Below are 23439 nucleotides of genomic sequence, written 5' to 3'. Positions count from 1 at the left end.
AGCATTGTATCTTTTTATTCCTTAGCTCTAACATCCTCTTTACGCCAACCTGTCTCCTCCTTCCTAACTTTTCTTGAACATTTTCCATTCAGGAATAATTAACACCTAATTATAGGCCTTCCTTTAGTCAGGTCTCTGTTATGGTCACAGTATGTTATTGTGAGATAGTAATCTATGCCTGTAATTTATCAATCTTAAGCACCACACTTCATGTGCTCATGCACATATGCAGTGACCCTGATTTAGGCTTAATTACCTCCTTCCTTACTTTTTTCATTACTTTAGATAGTTTAAGTGAGTGGACAAAAGTCTGTTCAATGGAGTACAATGTTAATAAATATGAAGTCATCCATTATGGTAGGACTAACAGTAAAAAAGACTATTACTTGAATGGTAAGAAATTGCAGCCCCACACTCTCGACTCTGATCTCCAGCATCTGTGGCTCTCACTTTCTCCCCACTACTACCTACTATTCTCTACTGTCCTGCTATCGATCTCTCATAGTATTTGTGTGCTTCAGTATTCTTCGTTAATATAATCTCCTTATTCCCAGTCCACCACCAAGTTAATAGCATCAGAAATAGCAAGAATTCCATCCCAGATCTGTTCAGGTCCAGATCATACAGTCTATACAAAAGTCCCATCTCCCCAAGAGCTAATCTCAATGTCACAAGACTTGAAAACCATTCCTCCTCCAGCAACTTTCCAATCATGTGTTCATCCGTCTTATCCCCCTATTCCTATGTTCACTTGTACATGGATAATTATTCGTACTGTGACACATTTAATTATTTCTAGATGACAGTTTTGATTTTTATAAAGTTGCTCCACTTGTGGTAACTGTCTTTTTGGATCAGACTTATTCCAAAAAAAATTGAAAAATAATGGTCCAAATTGTTACAGCATTCACGTGAAACTGGTAAATGCTTCAAGACGCAATTATCGTCTCCGTTTCTCACATTTCAAATTAATTGCCTAAAACGAGATTTGAACATGACACTATTCATTAACTAATAGACCAGAGTCATTCTATCAATTGAAATGAATTCAGTTCCATCCATCTCCTTGGCAACAGTGTGAGAATAAGCTCGCCTGTTTACAACTTTAATGTCACATTTGGTCCTGAGGGGAGTTTCTGTCCTTATGTTTGTTCCAAGACATCTATTTAGATCCTGTTATATTTCTAGGCAACACCTCTATCTTGGGTCTTCTGCTACTAAAATGTTCATGCCTTTGTAACCTCTAGCCTTTTAACTATTCCAAAGCATGCACAGCTGGGCTCCTATGCTCTATTCACAGTAAACCTGAGGTTATCAAAAACAGTGCTACACATGTCTTAAAAAGCAATTTGTTTCCCCTATCACCTTTGCATTGGCTTCTGGGCCAGAAATGTCTTAACTTTAAAATTTACACCATTATTTTCAAATCTATCCATAACCCTATCTATGAGATCTCGTCCATCCCCATAATGTGTCAAGATATCTGCACTCCTCCAATTCCATAGACATTTACTAAATTATGGATAGGGTAAATAGGCAAAGTCTTTTACCTGGGGTTGAGGAGTCCAGAACTAGAGGGCATAGGCTTAGAGTGAGAGGGGAAAGATATAAAAGAGACCTAAGGGGCAATGTTTCCACACAGAGGGTGATACGTGTATGCAATGAGCTGCCAGTGGAAATGGTGGAGGCTTGTACAGTTGCAACATTTAAGATGCATTTGGATGGGTATATGAATAGGAAGAATTTGGAGGGATATGGGCCGGGTGCTGGCAAGTGGGACTAGATTGGGTTGGGATATCTGGTCAGCATGGACGGGTTGGACCGAAGTGTCTGTTTCCATGTTGTACATCTCTATGACTCTATGAATACAACTCTTGTTCATTCCCAATTTTAATTGCTCCATGATTGATTTCAAGACACAAAATGCTAGTATTCCCATCTCATACCTCACCACTACTTTATTTTATTCTTTCACAGGATGGGGGTATTGCTGGATGGGCTGGCATTAAATGCCCATCCTTAACTGCCCTTGAGAAGGTGGAGCTGAGCTGCCTTCTCAAAATGACTGCAGTCCATGTGGAACAAATCTAGGGTTTTCTGGAGAAACTCAGCAGATCTGGCAGCATCTGTGGAAAGAAAGCAGAGTTAACGTTTCGAGTTCAGTACGACCCTTGCTTCAGAACTGCGCCAGTGTTTGTTTGGTAAACCCACACAAATGGAGCTCCAGCAATTTGAATTTGAAATTCCAGCGATCACTGACAGGGAAGGAACAGTGATGTAGCTACAAGTCAGCTTAGAAGGGAACTTGTGCCCTTAGCCTTCTAGATTGTATAGGACATGCATTGGAAAGATTCTGTTGAAGGATTTAGATAGGTCACTACAGTGCATCATATACATAGCATGCATGGCTGCTACTATCACCACTCAGTGGCAAAGAAAATGAATGTTGGATATTGAATGTGAATGGGATCCCAATTAAGTATGGTGCTTTGTAAATGATGGCAAACCTCTTAAAAGCAAACATTTCAAATCTTATTAAAGGGGCTTTCTTCTTTCAAAATTAAAAATCACAACACTAGGTTATAGTCCAACAGATTTATTTGGAAGCACTAGCTTTCGGAGCACTGCTCCTTCATCAGGTGGTTCCGAAAGCTAGTGCTTCCAAATAAACCTGTCGGATTATAACCTGGTGTTGTGTGATTTTTAACTTTGTACACCCCAGTCCAACACCGGCATCTCCAAATCATTCTTCTTCCAAAACATTTCTTAAAGCTTATCGCTAATGAAGCATTTGGCCATCTAACCTAATACCACCTTATCAATAACAATAAAAACAGAAGTTGCTGGAAAAGCTCCGCAGGTCAGGCACCATCTGTGAAGAGAAATCACATTTCTGGTTTGGTAACCTTTCTCAGAACTCTGATTTCTCTTCACAGATGCTGCCAGACCTACTGAGCTTTTCCAGCAACTTCTGTTTTTGTTCCCAATTTACAGCATCTGCAGCTCTTTTGGCTTTTATATAATATCACTTTGTGTAGATTGGTATCGTACTTGGGTTTACAACATTATTGTGAAATGCCTTGTGACATTTCCTTAAAGGTGCTACACAAATATAACTTATTGTTGTTACTAAAATATTGTGAAAAAGTAACTACTTTTATCAAAACATTGTTTATGCTGTAGCTGTTAGATATTTGCCAGATAACGAAAGTGCCTGAGGCACGAAAGGTATAACATGTGTTTTTATTGAAGGCACAGTTAGGATCTGACTGTTAAATAAAAGGAACAATGAATAACATTGCAAAGTGCTTTCTTAAATAATTAATTTAATAGTATAATAAATGCTTATTTGCTAGACACTTCTAAACTATGCTTTGATACACAGAAGAAACAGTTTATAATACAACAAACATACTTTCCAGCTGAAGATCTTCTCATACAACTGAAGTTAATATTATACAGTGACAAATTAATACAAAAGGAAGTTTTGTCAGAAAAGTAACCAAAAATAAACATGACTAGACATATCTACATACAAATTAATTATGTGATGTTAACTTTTATTTGTGCTATTTATTTCCTATTTACCACAAGAAATGGAAAGTTCAGATTTAAACACTAAACTGAATGAAACCATACAGTATGTATGTGTAGCAACGCACTTGCCATGAAACCTCACTCAGTGTGTCAATGTGTGCAGTTTCAGGCATTTGCAATTTTTTGCAAGTTTTCTTTTTGTCATAAAACCCTAACAGCTCACTAAACTATTTGCAGTTTTAGAAAGAAGAGGCCACTGATGTCACAAATGTTAAGCAAGAGAGGTCTAGTCCTTAATAATTGAGTCTGAAGTCACATGATACCAGGTTATAGACCAACAGGTTTGTTCAAAATCACAGGCTCTCAGAGCGCTGCTCCTTCATCAGGTTCACAGTAGTGCTCCAAAAGCTTGTGATTTTGAATAAACTTGTTACACTGTAACCTGGTGTCGTGTGACTTTTGACGTTTTTCACCCCAGTTTAATACCGGCACCTCCACATCTGAATAAATGACCCTGAGTTCCTGGGGTTGTAACTGAATTAAACGTGACAAACACTATACCAGTCTGATGTACTCCTTGAAGGGGATAAAAACCTTCTATGTAAATTACTGGAATGTTTATCAGGAGAATTCATTTCATTTGTTTATTATGTTCAGTTCATTGGATTCTAATGAGTGTGATGTATAATTGAGTATACATAAATTTAACTATGAAATAAGCAAATACTTTGGAAATTTGTGTCATAATTGGTCTTGCCCCATAGTCTAGGCAGTATTAATGAAACAATCAAGGGAATACAAGGATGAAAAGAAAGAACGATTTATATTTATTTAAGTAGCTGCTGTGTAAGTGTTCAATATAATTTCCTTGTACTTCTTTCCAATTTCCACTTAAAATTCATCAGCTTATTATTGACAACATACATAAATACAAGAACCCTGATTGCCATTCTTTAAACTTTGTGTACTTCGTTGGGATAATGGAAAAAAAACTCTGTTCTTGCATGTCATAAAAAAGTTTCTTTGTTTAAAATCACATTCATTCACAGCATGGCAAGGTCTCCTCCACGAACACAAGCCAGTCACTCAATCTGGAATCATGCCTTCTGTTTGAAACTTTGCTAAATCAAAGGCAGTGTCTGTGATTTTGGAGGTGCTATTACGTGTTTAGTATTTGCAATAATTCCAATTCTGAGGCTTCCCTTCAATATCCAAAGAGTTTGACCCCATTTTAAATGTCTGTGTTACTTGAAGCTTGCCAGAAATAAGTAAATGGACGTACTATAGAGATTTCTAAAATCACTCTGATACGGTGTTTTTGAGCAAAAGTACAATCCAGGTATTACACTGGCCTTGATTAAGAGAGCATTAAATGAATCAATGATTGGTCAGTAACTCTCCCCTGATATCATCAATTACACAGTTGAGTCTGCAAGCAGTTGATGATCCAAGACTGCAAATCTGGCAACCATTCTTCTTATTTTCTTGACAAAACATGTCCTGTATACAAATAAGATTTCCTGTCTATCTGTTTTGCCACTTGCTCCCTATTTCAGATGTAAATGCCTTTGTGTTCGCGTGTACGTGTGTTCTTGTATGTTTCTGTTTCCTCTCCAAAAAGATTTTACTTGCTATTGTCTGCAACAAGGCACCTTATCCTTGTACTTTTTTTATGAATCCAGCTCTGCCTTTAGCTCTTGCCTCATTACCACCCACCCACCCCAGCAGGACTCGTGTGTTCTCTGTGTCTCCATCTCGCTGTCTCTATATCTGCCCCTCATACCCAGCCAGGACTCTAATTTATTCTAGTTCCCCCACCAAAACATCTGCCTTACTCTTACCCTCACTCTTCATCTTTTATACTTCCCAATTCTCCTGTGTGTGTTACATTACCGTTCAAACAACCAGGAGTTTGATTTCGTTTTCTGGGAATTATAGTCTGGATTTTTACAGCAGACAAACATCATAACCGTTCTTCATCTTTCTCATTATAAGACCCAACATTAAAATTTATTACAGGGAGACAACATATTATATTTCAGACATAAATGAAAATCTTGCCTGACACCACGTCTGTTGCAAGACGTTGTGCAGTTGCACAAACAATTCATTTCACAACCCCATGGTGAAATAAATAGGACTGATCTCAGTGAACAATCTTGACAATGCCGTAGCCTCCTTGACGACAAATAAGTATGAATTAGCCGACACTCCAGTACACACACACACACAAACACACACACATACACACATCCAGTATGCTGCAATTAGATGAAATAAGCTTGAAGGAGATTGGGTGCATTGGTGGAGGTGGTGGGAATCATAAACTACTGTCAATTACTTTAACCAGGTTCTGCATGGTAGATTGGTTAGCAAGGTTAGATCACACAGAATACAGAGGGAGCTAGCCCATTGGATACAAAATTGGTTGGAGGATTGGAGTTATAGGGACAAGTTGAATAGGATGGGGCCTTTTTCCCTGAAGCATTGTAGGCTGAGGGGTGACCTTCTTGAGGTTTATAAAATCATGAAGGGCACAGCTAGGATGACTTGCCAAGGTATTTCTCCAAGGGTAGTGGAGTCCAAAACTAGAGGGCATAGGTTTATGGTGAGAGGGGAAAGATTTCAAAAGACCTGAAGGGCAATGTTTTCACACACAGGGTGGTGCGTGTATGGAACAAGCTGTCAATGGAAGTGGTGGAGACTGGTACAATCACAACATTTAAAAGGCATCTGGATGGGTATATGAATAAGAAGGGTTTAGAGAGATTTGAGCCAAGTGCTGGCAAATGGGACTAGATTAATTTAAGATATCTGGTCACCATGGATGGGTCAGGCCGAAGGGTCTGTTCCCTTACTGTATAACTCTTTGACTACCACCTTGAGATAAAGTGCAAATTATTAAACCCATGAAATATTAATTGGAAGCAGAAGTGGAGGATTCAGGCATGTGCCTTATTGTCTCCTTATTAACGTTATCAGGAAATAGCCATATCTTTGAATAAAATAACTTGCATTGTTGTTTCACTAACCTTTGTGTGTGATTAGTTACGTTTGCACCTGAGAGAAGAATGTATAGTGATGGCATCTTGACGTGTGTGAGGATATTTGATTTTTAAGTACACTATCCATTCTTGCAACATGATTCTGAAGATCTAACTGAACAGAATGCAAGCTGCATCTCTTCACACCCTGTAAAAGAGCTGGCGTGAAAGTAAAGCATACATCGAGACTCACTGTGTGTAGTGAAAGGGACACCACACACTGCATTTTCATTCTGGGATTATACCTCTTTGCAGCTGACAGCGGAGCCCAGTAAGAATGTACATGTACAAATTTCAGAGATCTTATGAAGTAAAACTCTGCTTATGGATTTTTTTTTTTAAAAACAGGGACAGAACTTAAATAGCAGGTTCTGGAACAACTTAAGCAAAACTGTACAGACAAGATAATTTCTGATTGCTAAAGCTGAATAATGCAAACAGACTGGAGGAGAAAAATCAATTCAATAATTAGATTAGATTCCCTACAGTGTGGAAACAGGAGCCCACATAGAGGAAACCCACACAGACACAGGGAGAATGTGCAGACTCCACACTAACAGTCACCCAAGGCTGGAATTGAACTTGGGACACTGGTACTGTGAGGCAGCAGTGCTAACCACTAAACCACCATGCCACTCGCAATAGCTTGTAACAACTCTAAGAAGCCAGTAAATTTTCTTGTCTCAACGTTTGCTTTCCTTTTTGTAGCCTGCAGTCCTTTTTTTCTTCAAAAGTTCGATTTCATAGGATGAGTTTACAGCTAAACTAAAAAAAGGCAGGAAAGAGCTCAACAGCACCACCATTGCGGTTAAGCAAGAACCTATGTCCACCTAAAGCAGTGGCCACCAACGATATTGCAACTCAGAACTCAGTGAACAGCAAGTAGCTTGAATAGGTGTTCAAAGGTCCAAATAGCATTAAAAATTGTGCAAACATTAGCCCAGAATTTCCACTATCCAATTGGCAGGCAATAGTTCACCCATTGGTATTTACTTTGTTCTGACAAAACATCAAGCTGTGTTTTATGATGCACAATTATCCTAAACCAGGTACAGAAGCCACTGAAATTTAAAATGCTTGAGGCAACTAAGGCCGCCACAGGCTAAAGACATCAGGTCTGGTCGACAATCGAAGATCAGTTATAAGTGGTACTCAACTTCAGAAGACACCATCCAGAATTCATGTCCTTTGAACAGCAAAAGGAAGAGAACATTGACCAATTTGTAGGTAGATTCAGAGGGAAAGGGTGTGATTGCAAATTTGTGGCAGCAAAACGAATTGACAAAATAGTATTTATCCCAGTGGAGGTGTTCAAAAAGACATCTTGGACCAACTCAAATGTCACACTGTGAGAATGCTACCACAAAGCTGATACAAGTACAAAGCCGATACAAGGACAAAGCCATATTAATCAGTAGACAGAGTCCACATGTAATGACTAATCTGTTCACTGTGATTTTTGAGAAGATTTGTAGCTCAGGTTGAGGTTCAGGTCATAAGTTTGCTCGCTGAGATGGCAGGTCTGTTTTCAGATGCTTCGTCACCATGCTAGGTAACATCATCAGAGAGCCTCCGGCAAAGTTTCACCAGAGGGTCATTGAAGGGACCAAGTATGGTGACGAAACATCTGAAAATAAACCTGCCAGCTCACTGAGCAAACTTAAAACCTGAATTTGTTCAGTATTGGCATGATAGCCAGTGCAGGCAAGCCGAGTAAGCAATGCAGATGTTACGGTTTCATCACAGAAAAGACCCAGCTTCTACAATGTAGGCAGGGCATCTGACAACAGAAGACATTGAAAGCTGCTGTGCAGTAAACAAACACAAAAGGTTCGACACCATGGGGAGGCACATTCAAGACTCAGGGAGAAACAGCCATTCCAGAGCACGCATCAAACAGCGGGAAGACAAGATTCACAAAATGTTCCACCAAGCTACAGAATTAGACCAAAAGAATGAACATGATCACTGAGGCACAAAGTGAACTGCCATTCAGCCTGAGGAGGTGGGACTATAGTGTTAATGTCACTGGTCTTGTGGTGCAGAGTTCCATACTTATGTTTGAGGGAAAGTGTTTGAATCCCAATATGGCAATTAGAATTCAATTTTAAAAAAACTAATTAAAAGCTAACCTCATGACAACTGTGCAACCACTATTGACTGCTGGAAAAGTCCAACTGGTTCATTCATGCCCTTTAGGGAAAGAAAGTGCCATCCTTACCCAGTCTTGCCTACATGAGACTCCAGACCCACAGCAATGTGGTTGACTTTTACCTGCCCTCTGGGCAATTAACACTTGTCAAGAATGAAAATAAAACAACATTTTAGCATAGTGGTCCCAGCAGAAGCTTTTGCTATTGTTCTAGAGTCAAAGAATTACACAGTACCTGGTTACATGCCCATTGTTGTGCAAGTTGACACAATCTGTCGACATATTGAAAACTTGTACACGCAATACTGTCCACTTTGCACACCGACATGTATGTATCCACACAAATGGCAAGAAATTATTTGACAAGCTGACAGCAAACCAACTGACTGCTAAGACTTAGGGCTTCTATCCCTGGGATTCATTAAACTTGAGTGCCTCTGAATAAACTCACCACAATCACCCCAAATTGTGGACACCAGGGGTCCAATGATCATTTGTGTGCCAGCATGCAGGGCTCTGTTCTTTGACACCAATCATGGGCGTATTGCCAAGACAGTGATGAGGACCACAGACCCACAAGGACCACCATTGGAAATGCAATGCTTACAGTGGTAAGAAGATCACTTAGCTCTACTGGTCAATGGGTTACAGGACACAATGTGACATGAATAGGTATAACTGCACACTTCATCTCACTGTGGACAAAATATCCCTACCTGGCATTTCAAAAATGTACCACAGCCTCCAGCGACCACCATAGCCGAGATTAAATAGTTCAGAGAAATGCTGGTGGTAACTTTCAGAGGCATATACATTTGTTGCTTGTTGTTAAAGTACATTCAGTTACAAAGAAATGTAAATAGTCTGATTCAGTATGGGTAAACCTGTAGTTAGAAAAATGGAGAATGTTGTAATATGATGATATATACTTTTAAGGGGGTACACCTTAATCTATTGTCAATTACTAACGCCTGAAGACAGGATGTGGCATGTTAGTCCCTTGGCTTTGAGTCAAAGGAAATAGCAGTGGTCAAGGTCAGACATGTGTTTCACAGCCTCCCAAGAGAGGATTATTTGTTTATAGTCTAATCTTCAAATAAGAAAGCCACAGTTATTTATGTACTAATTCTTGTGTGTTATTGTTACATCTACGTCTAAGAGAATAACATAACACTATCCATCCTGGAAGATCGGATTCGTAACTCAATCTTTTCAGAAGCTGTCCCTGTGTTCTACATAAAGTGGTGATCACTACATAAATTAAGTGCTGCATCACATGGTGTTCCTTGTTGACTGCTTTTCAGTGGACCCTGATCCCCGAGACAGCAAATACTCTACAACTGGCCTGTTGTAACCCCAGCTTCCCTTCAGCTGTACAGGACAGTCAGGGTAAGATAGTGCATGCATCTGGGTGTCAAAATCAATTGATTGTATGCCTTACTTAAAAGCAAAATACTGCAAAATATGGAGATCTGAAATAAACAGAAACTCAGCAGGTCTGGCAGCATCTGTGGAGAGAGAAACAGAGATAACTTGTCAAGTCTGATAAGCCTCAGCAGCAGAATTTCTGCTTTAATCTTTCAGCAAGTTCTGAAGACGTGGGTATTGGAGTCAAAATGTTAACTTTATTTCTCTTACTGCAGGTGCTGCTCGATTCCAGCACTTTCTGCGAAAGTGTGTGATGATGAGCAGCCCATTTTCCAGAATTGTTGAATGTCCCACACTTCTTTTGCTAAGTGCAGGAACATCAGAACATAAATGAAAGTGTAACAACTTTGCCAGGCAACAGCAGGTGGTACAAATGAAGGTGTGTGTGAAGTATGAAAGAAAGTAAAATGGAGCAAGGGAGGAAAAAGGCAAAAGGGAAACAAGGAGAGGAGAGTGAACAGGGACTCTGGAAAGTAGCATAGGAACAAACTTCAAAGGAATGATTTAAAAATATTAATCTGAGCTAAATGCAAGGGAACCGCTCATTCTTTTTACCTGACTTCCATTTATTGGGATGAAAGCAAAACACTACAAATGTAGCAAATCTGAAATAAAACCAGAAATTGCTGAGTAAAGCTCAGCAGGTCAACTTAGCTTCTGGAGAGAGAAAGATAATTCATCTTTTGTATTTGATATGACACTTGTTAAGAGCATATTGGACCTTGTGTCAGTGTGAGGGGTTATCTTGTGCTTTACTTACCTTTTAGGTCAGTGAGCACTTTATGAGGAGATCTATTGTGTGCAGATACTTAAGTAGTTTTCTTTGTATGTGTAGCAATAGAAGATACTCTGTTGTAGAAAAGGGAAAATTTATAGTGATGGCACAGCAATTGGTGTGATAGTTTCAGTTAGGAAGAAAATAAACTTTTACTGATATATAGTGTCTTTCATGACTACAGCACAACTTAATTGAAGTAACTGAAATGTATTCACTATTGTACTGTTGGAAACATGACAACCAATTTGCACGCAACAATCTCCCATAGGCAGCAATGTGATCATGTCCTAATGCCTGGCGTTCATTGAGGGAGGCCATTTTGCTAGAATAGCAGCGGTGATTTCTGTGGACTTCTTGGAGAAAGTGCCTTGAGTTCTTAAGTCTACCAGCAAGGACAGGGAGGACCTGATTTAATATCAAAACTGAAAGCCAGCACCCCCAGCGGAGCGAGCACTTCCCCCATTGAAGTGTTAACCTCGATGTTCATGCGCAAGTCCAGGAGTGGAACTTGAACTAATTCCTGCTCTGACCCACAACATGACTATTACACACTGAGACATGGCTACAAGGCAAACTGGCTGTCATATGAAGAATCACATACACTCATAACATAGAGGAAATAACTTTTCTTTAAACTAAAACACGATTGTTTCTTTATTCAGTTTTCTAAAAAAAAACCTTTCATTATTGCTTTTTTTTAAATAAAAAATCTGCTCGGGAAAGATCACTTTGGCAATAGAAGTATCTTTTTGGCGAACAGTTAATTAGGAGGAGACTATTATTTCTTGTAATGATTTCAATCAGCCTCTTGAATGATCATGTACTCTCTTACTAATGACATAATGTTTCATGGTTGAATTTCTGCTCCTAATTTTAAACTTGTTATCAAACTATAGCAAGATTCCTGCTTGTTGACTTCAGTGACTAATCAGCTTTTCCACTATTTCCTGTGAACTAGAGATCACAAAAATCACAACAGCATCAGTATAGAGCATACACTAAGTACTTCATTGTCAAATCGATTATGTTAGTACAAATCAGTCTCTTAAGAAAAATGGTTTATTGCAGTCTTCTTCCACTATTGCCATTAATTCTAATGAAAAACAAGCTCTAATTAGCCTCCTATGCAATTCTAATCACTTTAGTTTTAGCCTAGTTATCTAAAAAAAGATTAATGTGTTTGTAGTAAAACACATCATGCTTCAGCTTAGAATACACCACCTGTACTGTCTTTGAACAAAAATTGCTGAAGTGATTGCAAAGGGAATCATTTTTAAATGCAATACTGTTCTACTGTCGTTGCACTTCCTCAACAGACAACTTTGCATTTTTATGACTAGTAATCACAGTCTCTAATTTTTTTTTTCGTTTTGTTCTGGTTTTTGTGATCTGCTTCTCAACCTTGAAGATGCGTAGGCTTTCTCCTGCAAAATAAAGAGAGTGAAGAATTTAGATATTGTCCTTTTTGAAAAGGCATCATCTTCACAAAAGACGTGTCAGAACATTTTCTATCCCTGCTTTGTACGCTGAAATGAAGCCAAGATTACTGTAAAAAGAGAACTTGTGTTCAGATGATGCCTTTAACCTCACAAAACATCTCAGGTTGTTTCAAACAAAGCATAATCAGACAAAATTGAAGCTGAGCTATATAAAGAGATTCCAAGGTTGTTTAATAGAAGCTTGGAAAAAAATGCAAGTTTGAAAAAATGACTTAAAGGAGAATAGAAATCAGAGCAGCAGGCACTTGGAGAGAGTCTCAGGGCCGACTTGAAACACAGCTGCAATTCAAGGCAATTCAAATCAGTACTGCACTAAGAGGTCAGAATTAGAGAGATCTGAATATTTTAAAGCCTTGAGCTGGAGGATGCTACAAAGACAGGAAAGGAGGGGTGACATGAATGTATTTTAAAAACAGAATGAAAATTTTGAATTTGCTGTATTGCCAGATCAGAACTCAACGTAAGTCAGTGAGGCCATCACAACATTGCAACATGCACTGAACAGAAACAATCCATTGCTTATGTATGAGCAAGGCAAATGTCTCCGAGCTATTCCACCGCTTCACGACTGAAACATATTCCTCAAAAGGGTTATTTTCACGTCCCTTTGGTCTTTCTGTTTTCTTTTCAAGATTGTACAGAATACATAAACCAAGTGGGTTTTTAGTTACCCTACACAATAGAGAATGCTTTTTTATTCAAATGGAATGCAGCACGAACTATCCCCTTAATGATCAGCCCTGCATATCTGTTTTGAAGGTGCTAGCCAACCCTGGAGCACAGGCAGCAGCAGCTGGCTTCACCATAACACCCGAGACGTGATTCTGAGAGGGAGCTGGTCATTTCCAGATACAGACTCAGTCCTCAATCTGCATGCACAGACTCTACAGTGTGAATTGTTGCATGCTGATGCTTAATAGAACCATAGTGTATTTTACTCTTGTCCTCGGCTGAATAATACAAAAAACAAGTTTGGTATGTCTCGCTCCTGTGGCTGAGTTCAGCTAATCTGGAAACCTAAATCGAGTTCGGTCCCGCAATGTACAGCATCATTATCTAGTAAGTCAATGGGGGAGCATTTTGAAACGAATTTATAACTTGTATAAGATGGCAGGACGATGGAGGGAAGTGGGGGTCACCTCAGTAGCCTAGATGACCAGAATAGTGCAGGATAAAGCCAGGAGTGCTCATTCCCCAGACCAGCCTGTTATAGATCATGGAAGCGCCATCACCCCACCCACCTCTTGCTTGTTCAGTGGTATCTCTCATGCTGCACAGAACTCATTGTCTTTTACCTATGAATAAAAATGCCTTTGGTTCTTTGGCACTTTAGGTTTCACAATTACATGCATGTTTCAAAGAAATTTCTCACCTAATCTCCTTTGGTATTGATCCCTTACCATTGAGAATAATCTTGGCAAATGCAAGTTGTACTTCTTAACAATGTTTATTTATGGAACATCCTTTCCGTAAATAGACTTCACTACAAGCAATACCACACTGAGTAACATTGGTTAAAATGCCAAGAGTGTTCGGAGTTGTAATATGAAATAAGCTGCAGGGACAGAAACACTGTTAGGAGTGTACCTGTTACATATCTGAAACCAGATGGTTTGAGCTCCCTAACAAATTATATACTAATGTTGATAGAAAAATGATGTACTTGCTATTTTAGTATACTGTTAAAAACAGATTTAAAGTGTTGCTTGTTCTGTGCATATGTATCTTATGATTTAATCTCACTTTTTAGAATTATTTTCATTTGATATTTACAGTTGTTACTATTTAGTGCTTGAGCATTATTTAATTTTATAATTAGTGCAGTGTTGCTCATAATCCACTAACCAGGGCAGGAGGATAAATCGTCAGCCCTCGCGCTTGTATTATTTCTGGGCCTCTTATAGCTCAGGGGAGTGGGCGAGGATTATGGCACTTGGGGCCCGTGTTCTCAGGGCAGCCCAGACTCAGCCAGCAACAACCCTCTCTCAAGTAGCAACTGATAAATGCAATTTCACCCCCGCAAGTGAGGAAGTCCGAATCAGTGTGGAGAAGCTCCTTGTACCCCAGGCTGCCTCTCCCCATTGTTACCACATTGGAAAGAGCCAAAAACACTGGAATCCAAGGTAGACAAACAGACGGCTGGAAGAGCGCAGCAAGCCAGGCAGCATTAGGAAGTGGAGAAATCAACCAAGAGGTTACAACCAAAACGTTGACCCCTCCACTTCCTGATGCTGCCTGGCTTGCTGTGCTCTTCCAGCCTCCTGCCTGTCTACCTTGGAAAGAGACAGCAACTGATTTGGAAGAGCAGGCAGGGAGGTAAAGGTCTAAACCCCAGTTGGTCTGCGGAGAGAGAGAGAGGAGAAAGTGAGGTCTGCAGATGCTGGAGATCAGAGCTGAAAATGTGTTGCTGGAACAGCGCAGCAGGTCAGGCAGCATCCAGGGAACAGGAGAATCTACGTTTCGGGCATAAGCCCTTCTTCAGGAATGCTGCGCTTTTCCAGAAACACATTTTCAGCTCAGCAGAGAGAGAGAGAGACAGAGTTAATGTTTCAAGTCCAATACAAGCCTTCGGCAGAGCTTATTTATGGCAAATAATTAGAAAATCATAGAATCGTACAATGTGGAAACAAGCCATTCAGCCCAACAACTCCAAAGAGCAACCCACTCAGACTCACCCCCCACTCCCCACCTTATCCCTGTAACCCTACTTTTCCCATGGCTAACCCACCTAGCCTGCACATCCTTGGACTGTGGGAAGAAACCAGAGCACCCAGAGAAAATCTACACAGACACGGGGAGAATGTGCAAACTCCACACAGTCACCCACGGCTGGAATTAAATCTGGGTCTCTGGCGCTGTGAGGCAGCACCGCTGTTGTGTATTATCAGGGGAATTGAATACAAAAGTAGTGAGGTTATGTTTCTGTTAAACAGGCACTAATTTAATGATATCTGGAGTTCTGTGTACTGTATAGGTCACCTTATTTATGGAACTATGTTAATGCATTGGAAACAATTTAGAGGATATTTGCCAGAGTTGTATCTGTTGGAAGTTTGAAGAGCAACAGGCAACTTGGACTAAAACATTTAACATCCTGAGGGTCTTGAGTGTGGAGAGGACGGCCCCTTTTATGGGAGGATCTTGAACGGGGACCCAGTGTGTCTAAGTCAGCAGTCACCCATCGAAAGCCGGGATGTGAAAATGTTTTTCTTCCGAAGGCCCATGAATATTTGGAACTCTTCCTGAAAATATGGAAGCAGAGCCCTTGAATATTTTTCAAGATGGAGGTTGATAGCTTGTTGTGAAGCAAGTGGCTGAAATATTCACGGGGGTAGGTGGGATGGCAGATATACCAGTGATTGCACTGAATAACTGAGCAGACCTGAGGGGCTGAATGGCCAACGTTTGCCCCACCAACCCCCCCCCCCCCCCCATTCTTATGTCTGTAAATAGTAAATGCTTTCATTGGCTGAAGGATCACTAATCACACAGTCCGACTTAACTTCAGTTACAATGGGTTGGCAGTAAAACCTGAGACGGCACAGGAAAGGAAAATATGGACACAAAGAGTGGTTAGGATCCTACATTGTGGTGGATACTGAAAAACAACAGTGTTCAAAAGAAAGTTGGATAAATACTTGGAGAAACGAAAGGGGAAAAAATGATGGGGTGTGGGGACGGTAAGACAGAGTGAATTCCTCATCAAAGGAGCTAGTTTAGACTAGATGGGCTGAACAGCCTCGTCTGTGTTGCACATCCTATTCTATAGGGTGGGAAGAGCATGACAAAGGCACTCAACAGAATGCTCAATGTGGGATTCTCTGTCAATGCACACAGCTCTCAGAAAAAATGTTCACAATGTCAGATGAGATGCACCAGGGTCCACATTCTAATGCTGTGTCACATTGTATCATGAGAAACTTCAGTGCTAGTCATCTTCGATTGATTTTTAGGACTCTGTCCCCTCAAGGACCTGAGCCACTTTTCTTGGCTTATTGCTGATGGAATAAAAAGGCAAATTATGTTGTTTGGCACGCTGACAACACCACCAGAACTATGTTTACTTCAAAACTGTGTGGTGGCCAGTCATGTAAGCCTGTTAATGGCCATAACTGGTGAAGCAAATGCTTTCTGTGTACAAAGGCTGTCTACATCCTGTGCATTTAAATGCTGATTTCTGATCTACGGGACAAGTATGAGCAACATAAAAGGAAAATTATTTGGCACTGACAATTTCCTGCAAATGATGCTACAGGGAGGCAAGCAAACTAAGTGGAGCAATGGACTCACTCCACAAGAAAAGGTTACAGATTGGGCTCAGCAACAATTGTCAGAGTTTTACAAAGGGATAACAGGGATAGACCAATGGAAATGTCAGACAGCAGAGAAATACCTTTGTTTCTATGTTAATATGCAGCAGAGCCCATTTGTCCAGGATTAACAGTTTAACATATCACAGAATTTTCAATGTCAAAATATTCAATAATAGCGAGTGTTACTTCAAACTATTTAAAATGAGATGGTCTCTACATACTCAGGGTTGAAGGTGCATCACCAGCCCAAATTTCTTGAATAGATGTTGCAATTGTTTCAGAATTTTGACAAGATAAGCTGCCAACATTTTTAAGAAGTGGTTAAATCAGACTAATTACATTAGCATATGTAAGATATTGACTCCATTTCTTACAGTGATCATGTCAATGAAAGCAGGGCTATTAGCATACTTTGAATATACTTTTAAGTAATTCTGAAGACCCTTTAATGTCCTTTTGATGGATGCTTCCTGTTTAATTTGGACACAATTGAGCTTAACCAAATCTAATTTGGATGATTTGTTAGTAAATGGACAGAAGTGAATTTTCAGATTTCCCATCGGGCAGAGGTAAGGTAATAGCCAAGGGGAAATGATGGACAAAAACCTACTCCCCCTACTCCCCTGCCAACGTGGCCTTGGCTGTGTTTCCCTCGAGTTCCCAATAGATGGTGTTCAGTGCAGCCCTGAGAGTGGTAGGGTCAGATTAAACCAACGTCCTATCACATGGATATTGGAACACTTTAAGTCTCTGGGCATCAGCCACATCCTGTTTAACGTCAGAGGTCCAGCCAGAATGGAAGCCAAAAGCTGACCATTCCACCACTTTTGTGGGGCAGGGAGGATTGAGAGTACTTCCAAAAACCCAGACTGCGCCAATGTGGCTTCAGTTCCCTTCTTTCTCCCACAGATCAGAGCTTTCAAAATTGCTTCCATCTGGAATGGGAGTCAGACTCAGTCTCCTGTTTTGATGGAACATCAGATTTCATTCTGGAGGGAGAGATAGCGTTCTGCATTCAATCCTCATTCTTTTTTAATCACATGCTGGGTTTGCCCCTCTGAATCTCCTCTATCCTCCTCCAAGATCTCTGCATTCAATTAATTCTGACCTTCAGTACAGTTCCTATTTTAATCATTTCACTGTTGCTAGCAGTGCCTTCAATTGTGCCTTGACCTATGATTAAGTTCTGCTGATTAGAATTCCTTCCTTCAACCTGCCGACCTCCTCATCCTCACCCTTCCTCCATTAGGAATCTCCGTAGAACTTCCCTATTTGATAGTACTTTTGATCATGGTGGTGTAGTGACAATGTCGGTGGACTGGTAACCAGAGAGCTCAGCTAGTACTCTGGGAATATGGGTTCAAATCCTACCATAGTTATTGGTGGAATTTAAATCCAGTCTGGAATAAATATAAAGATAGTCTGAACAAGAAATTACCATTGAGCGTTGTAAGGACCCATTTGGTTCATTGCTGTCTTTCAGGGAGGGAAGTCTGCCCAGTCCAGCCTACACATGACTCCAGACACCCCAGCAATGTGGTTGGCTCTCTCTGAAATCAGTTAAAGGGATTGGCCTTGCTAGTGCTGCCCAGATCCCTTGAAGGAATTTTAAAAAGTGGGTTGGTTTTTAACATTGCTGGATAACAAACCCCACTTTGATGTGTTTATTGCATTAAAGTGCTATATAACAACGTTCTTGCTCCCATTCAACCACAAGCCATTCTGTGTGCACGTTTAGCTTACACCGCATTCACCAGCACGTGCATGAGCTCCCCCACCGCTGATTTCAAGGAAGTTGTTGTTGTGGCGGTGGTCTGAAATTCAACCTTCAGTAACTGGTTTATAAGTGATTGCAACCGAATGTCGTAACTGTCCTGTTTATAAAGAAAGCTCATTTTAAGTGGAACCTCATTGGAAATTAAAACCAGGCAGGCAGCAAAATGAACAGTTCGATAATTTCCTGCTGGATATGTTGGGTAAACTTGCCCCAGTGGTCTGACATTGCTCATGAGTCATGTTCCTCCCCTACATATTGCTGACTGATCTGTATATTATTCTATTTTGTCTGTCATATTAACTCATCATTTCTCAATACCACACTGTTCTCCTATTGTGAATATGGGAAAATAAATAGTAATGACTTGAAAGAGTCCATATTACAGAAGAGAAGGTAATGAGGGTCTTAAAACGTATAAAGGAAAACTGAAAACTAAGAGATTTTCTGAAAGGAGTGAGCACAATCTTCTGTTACCTTTCTCTTTCAGTGTTTTGCTTTTCCACAGTTGGAACATTCCAGTGAGCCTGGAAACAACAGTCAGCTACTGCCCACCAGTGCCACTATTAATTCAGACCTAACATCAGTATCGGTTGGTATTTTGTGTGGAATTTTAGGACGTTATGATGTGTGACCCCTTTAGCCATTGAAGCAGAGACAAGAATCTGTGCTGAGCTTACATGAGCTAAACATATCACATTTAACACTTTCTCTCAGTTTCTTGTATCTCATGACCTTATTAAAGATCTAGCTTTTTTGCTTCCCTTTAGCAAAATTGAGTAATTATAAAAATAAGCTCTCGGATTGTTCAACAAATTCTTTATCAAAATCTGGACAAAACATCGGAGAGAAGAGATGTCTTTTACGGTGATTCATGGATTCATAAAGCACAGAAAAGGCCCTTCAGCCCATCAAGGCCTGCACTGCCATAACTACCACTAAAGGTGCACTAATCCCAATTCCCTGCACTTATTCCATATTTTTGAATGATGTCTGACAGGTTGCAGGTTATTCCTGATTTAAAGTGATGGTGTGAAATGATGTTTTTACACTTTACGTGACCAGTCAAAAACTTTGGTAACAAGGTCACATATCTCACAAAATCAATTGTTGTGAATGCACATATTCCCTGACTCTTGGGGGTCATTAAACCAAACTTCTGTCCACATGCCTATTGATCCTGTGTTTACTGCAGCGTATGATGTAGGTTTGGTTTGTGCAACTGTGCCTGCCTTTCAAATCACATTATCGTTGCCGCCCCCCCCCCACCCCCAACCAATAATTTGTGAAGTCACAGTACGTTTCAATAACTTAATTGACATCCTCAGAGAAGAGACAGCAATCTCCACATCCCATGTGAGTTTTATGGATTTCAGAATGTCAGTATCACTACTTAACTGGCCACAAAACAGCAGATGATCATGGCAGATTGTGACCTTTCATTTGACAGTCATGACAGGCTTAGTGGCTTTGTGAGACATGCATTGAAGAAAAGCAAAATTCTCCAAATGATAGAGTACTGAAATTTTAGTTAAACATCAACATGCAAAACAAGATCTGTAGAGTGCTGCTACTTAAAAAGAACAGATAGATATTTTTCATTCCCAATGTCAATTACCACCTCTTGAACAACTCTCAGCAGTCAGCAAAGTGGGTAAGCCATCATTCAATGTCAGCCTTGTTTTTCTAGATGTTTGCTTTCTGCATGAGGTGTGACAAATTATACCTGCAGAGATGAACTTGCATCAGTTGAATTCCTACTTAGGGGGAGGATTATCGTCTTGACTTGTAGAACAATTCTTGTTGGCCTGCAGATGCATATGTAGATATGGAAATAATGATTAACACACCTAGCAACATCATACAAAGAAATTATTTTGCATATGCTGTATATGGAGTACAGGAACATATAAATAAATCTGTCATGTATATCAAAGGAGAGATGTAACAATTTTTTATAAGAAATAATAGCAGCTGCAGGACATTTTGTCTCTTAAATATCTACCACCATCCAATTAGACTGTACTTGATTGTTTCCCTCAAGTCCACATTGATTGACAATTAAACATTTCTTCTTTCCTCTTAACCATCAGCTTCTCTTTTCTTTTGTAGTCAACATTCAATTTATTCAGTTTACATCATCAGGCATTTGCTGATAAACCATACACACTCAAAATCATCAGATGATTGCCACTCATTGATGCATTAAGCCAGAACATCTGAGTTTTAAAATGGCAATAACTCCATTGTATTTGGACAATGATTCTGTATCCTTGTCTTCGTTCTCTTCAAACTGATATCAAGTCTTCACAGATTCCATTTGGCTTTGTTCTCGAAATGAAGTCACTTATTCTGCACTTTCATGACCCTGGTGGGAATACTGCACTGAAAATCCAGTCCCACTATCTCATTAGCTGTCACAAGTATGAAGTATGACCAATTTAAACTGTAGGATGGTTAATGGCTGACTGTGACCATTATATAAGACATATACAACAGGTCTCATCAATAAAAAAGAAAGTGAAAAATTAATTTTTATCACAAATCTATCTTCTAAAATGTGACAAAAGCAGATTATTACTTACAACTGCAAACTTAAACTTTACCCCCTTTTAAATCTAAGCACACCCATTCCTTCACACAGAGGATGGACAGGTTGATGAGGCAAACAATCTTTACAAGAATATCATGCGTGGAAAATATAAGTTAAGCAAATCATAAAGACTGATGATCACAGTCCAATTCAAAGTAGGAAATGATGTGACTTTCTCACAATATTTTTGGCTATTGGCAATGATATCACACTATCAACTGCAGTGATACTCACGTTGATAGCCAATCAGTTGGACCTAGGTCTTGGCTCAACTTAGACATCCTCTTTCTTTTTACAAAGCCTTTGAATGTTATTTATTTTCCAATTAAAGAGAGAGAGAGAAGGATATCAGTTGCTTATAGGCTTTTGAAAGTTTGCCTCCACCTGTTCTTCAGGTCTGGGATCAACTATACTTAACCCAATCTAAACCCTGTTGCTGAGCAGTTTCTTTTAAAAACAAATGAAATCTGAAAACAGACATTACCAGGTTATAGTCCAACAGGTTTATCTGACATCACCTGACAAAGGGGCTGGAGTCCAAAAGCTTGTGATTTCAAATAAATCTGTTGGACTGTAACCTGGTATCATTGTGACCTCTGACTTTATCCAACACTGGCACCTCCACATCAAAAAATAAAATGAGGCAGGAGACCTGAAAACAGAAGGTTTTGAAAGTATCAAAAGTATCCAATCAATTTTACTGTACAGTTTCACTTTCCTTCGATTTACGTATAAAAATCAATAATCCAACTTTCCTTTTACTGGTTCATATTCCTATTAAAATAAAATCAATCCTTACAATAATCATTATTCCAGCAATTTAAGGTAGTGTCCAAACAAGCCAAACTGCGTCAGATCTCACCTGACTGTATCAGCTACAGTCTTCAATTGCTCCTTTCAGATTTGCACAGATGTTTAATCTTTCCCAAATCCCTGTTGAATCCTTTCTGCACTTTCTCCAACAATTCTGGGCAAACCATGATCCTATTCGGGATGCATTTTAGAGAATGGTGCACAATTCTGGGCAAACCAGAATTGTGCACCATTCTCTAAAATGCATCCCGAATAGGATCATGTGCACATTTTGAACTAACTTTGGCATGCATGTTTGATCTAAGTATTTGTCACTTTTGAATTATGAAATAAAATCCCAATGTACTGTAAGCATCTCAACTGTGATGCTGCTTATAATAATTTGTTATATGTCCGTGTCTGTCCCTCAAACATGAGGGCTACTCAGTATCAGACGTTTGTACCACAGGTCTTCATGTGACTGGATAGACTCTCTCTCAACACACAGGTCTTTGGTTACACAGTGCAGAACACCCCATGAAGTGGTGGATCTTGATTACAGGATATTAATATAAGAGCAAGGAGCAGGAGTAGACCATTTAGCACTATGAGCCTGCTCCACCATTCAATAAGGCTATGGCTGATCGTTTCGTGGACTCATATCCACATACCCTTGCTCTCACCGTATCCCTTAATTTTTTTACTGTTCAAAAAAAACTTTCTTAGCTTTAAAAATATTTACTAAAGAGGCGCCAACTACTTCATTGGGCAGGAAATTCCGTGGATTCACAACCCTCTGGGTGAAGAGGCTCCTTATCAATTCAGTCCTAAATCTGCTCCCTCTAATCTTGAGGCTATGCCCCCTTGTCCGAGTTTCACCCACCAATGGAAATATCCTCTCTGTGTCTATCTTATCTATTCCCTTCATAATTTTATATGTTTCTGTAAGGTCAACCCTCCTTCTTCTAAATTCCTATGAATATAATCCCAGTTTACTCAGCATCTCCTCATAAGTCAATTCCAGAATCAACCTGGTGAACCTCCTCTGCACCGCCTCTAGTGCCAGTACATTCTTTCTCAAGTAAGGAGACCATATCTGCATGCACTCCTCCAGATGTGGCCTCACTAGCACCTTGTACAGCTGCAACATTACATCTGCTTTAAAACTCAATCCATTTAGCAATGAAGGACAAAATTCCATTAGCCTTCTCAATGACCTGTTTTACCTGCATACCAACCTTCTGTGAGTCATGCACAAGGACACCCAGGTGCCTCTGCACAGCACCATGCTGCAGCTTTTTACCGTCCAAGGAATTGTCCATTTTACTATTACTCCTACCAAAATGGATGCCTTCTTCCCTTTCCTTCCTTCTCTGTTTACATTGGCTCTGGTTCTTTTTGTTTTATCCCATTTTTAAAATTTATGTGCTTTTCATAGTTTTGTACAAAACTGCTTCATCTTACATTAATCATTGTTAATGTTCATTTGTCACTTAACTGTCCAGTCAGCAAGTTTTCATAGAATCTCA

General features: G+C 39.8%; 1 protein-coding gene across 1 annotated transcript in view; it reads right to left on the bottom strand.

Moving 5' to 3' along the window:
* Nucleotides 1–3306: 3306 nt before the first annotated feature.
* luzp2 (leucine zipper protein 2) overlaps nt 3307–23439 on the bottom strand; it is a 402509-nt gene continuing 382376 nt past the window's right edge. Inside the window, exons 11-12 of the mRNA XM_087996289.1 lie at nt 20252–20333; nt 3307–12363 (exon numbers count right to left, since the gene is read on the bottom strand). Of these exons, the coding sequence (XP_087852415.1) occupies nt 20283–20333 (51 nt within the window). The 3' untranslated portion in view covers nt 3307–12363; nt 20252–20282. The remainder of the gene's footprint in view (nt 12364–20251; nt 20334–23439) is intronic.

This window comes from Chiloscyllium plagiosum, unplaced genomic scaffold (assembly GCF_037043375.1).
Source record: "Chiloscyllium plagiosum isolate Xiang-an unplaced genomic scaffold, Cpla_swu_hap1 HiC_scaffold_18, whole genome shotgun sequence".
NCBI lineage: Eukaryota > Metazoa > Chordata > Chondrichthyes > Orectolobiformes > Hemiscylliidae > Chiloscyllium > Chiloscyllium plagiosum.
The sequence above is the reverse complement of the archived record's forward strand: the minus strand, read 5'-3'. Positions and strand labels throughout refer to the sequence as shown.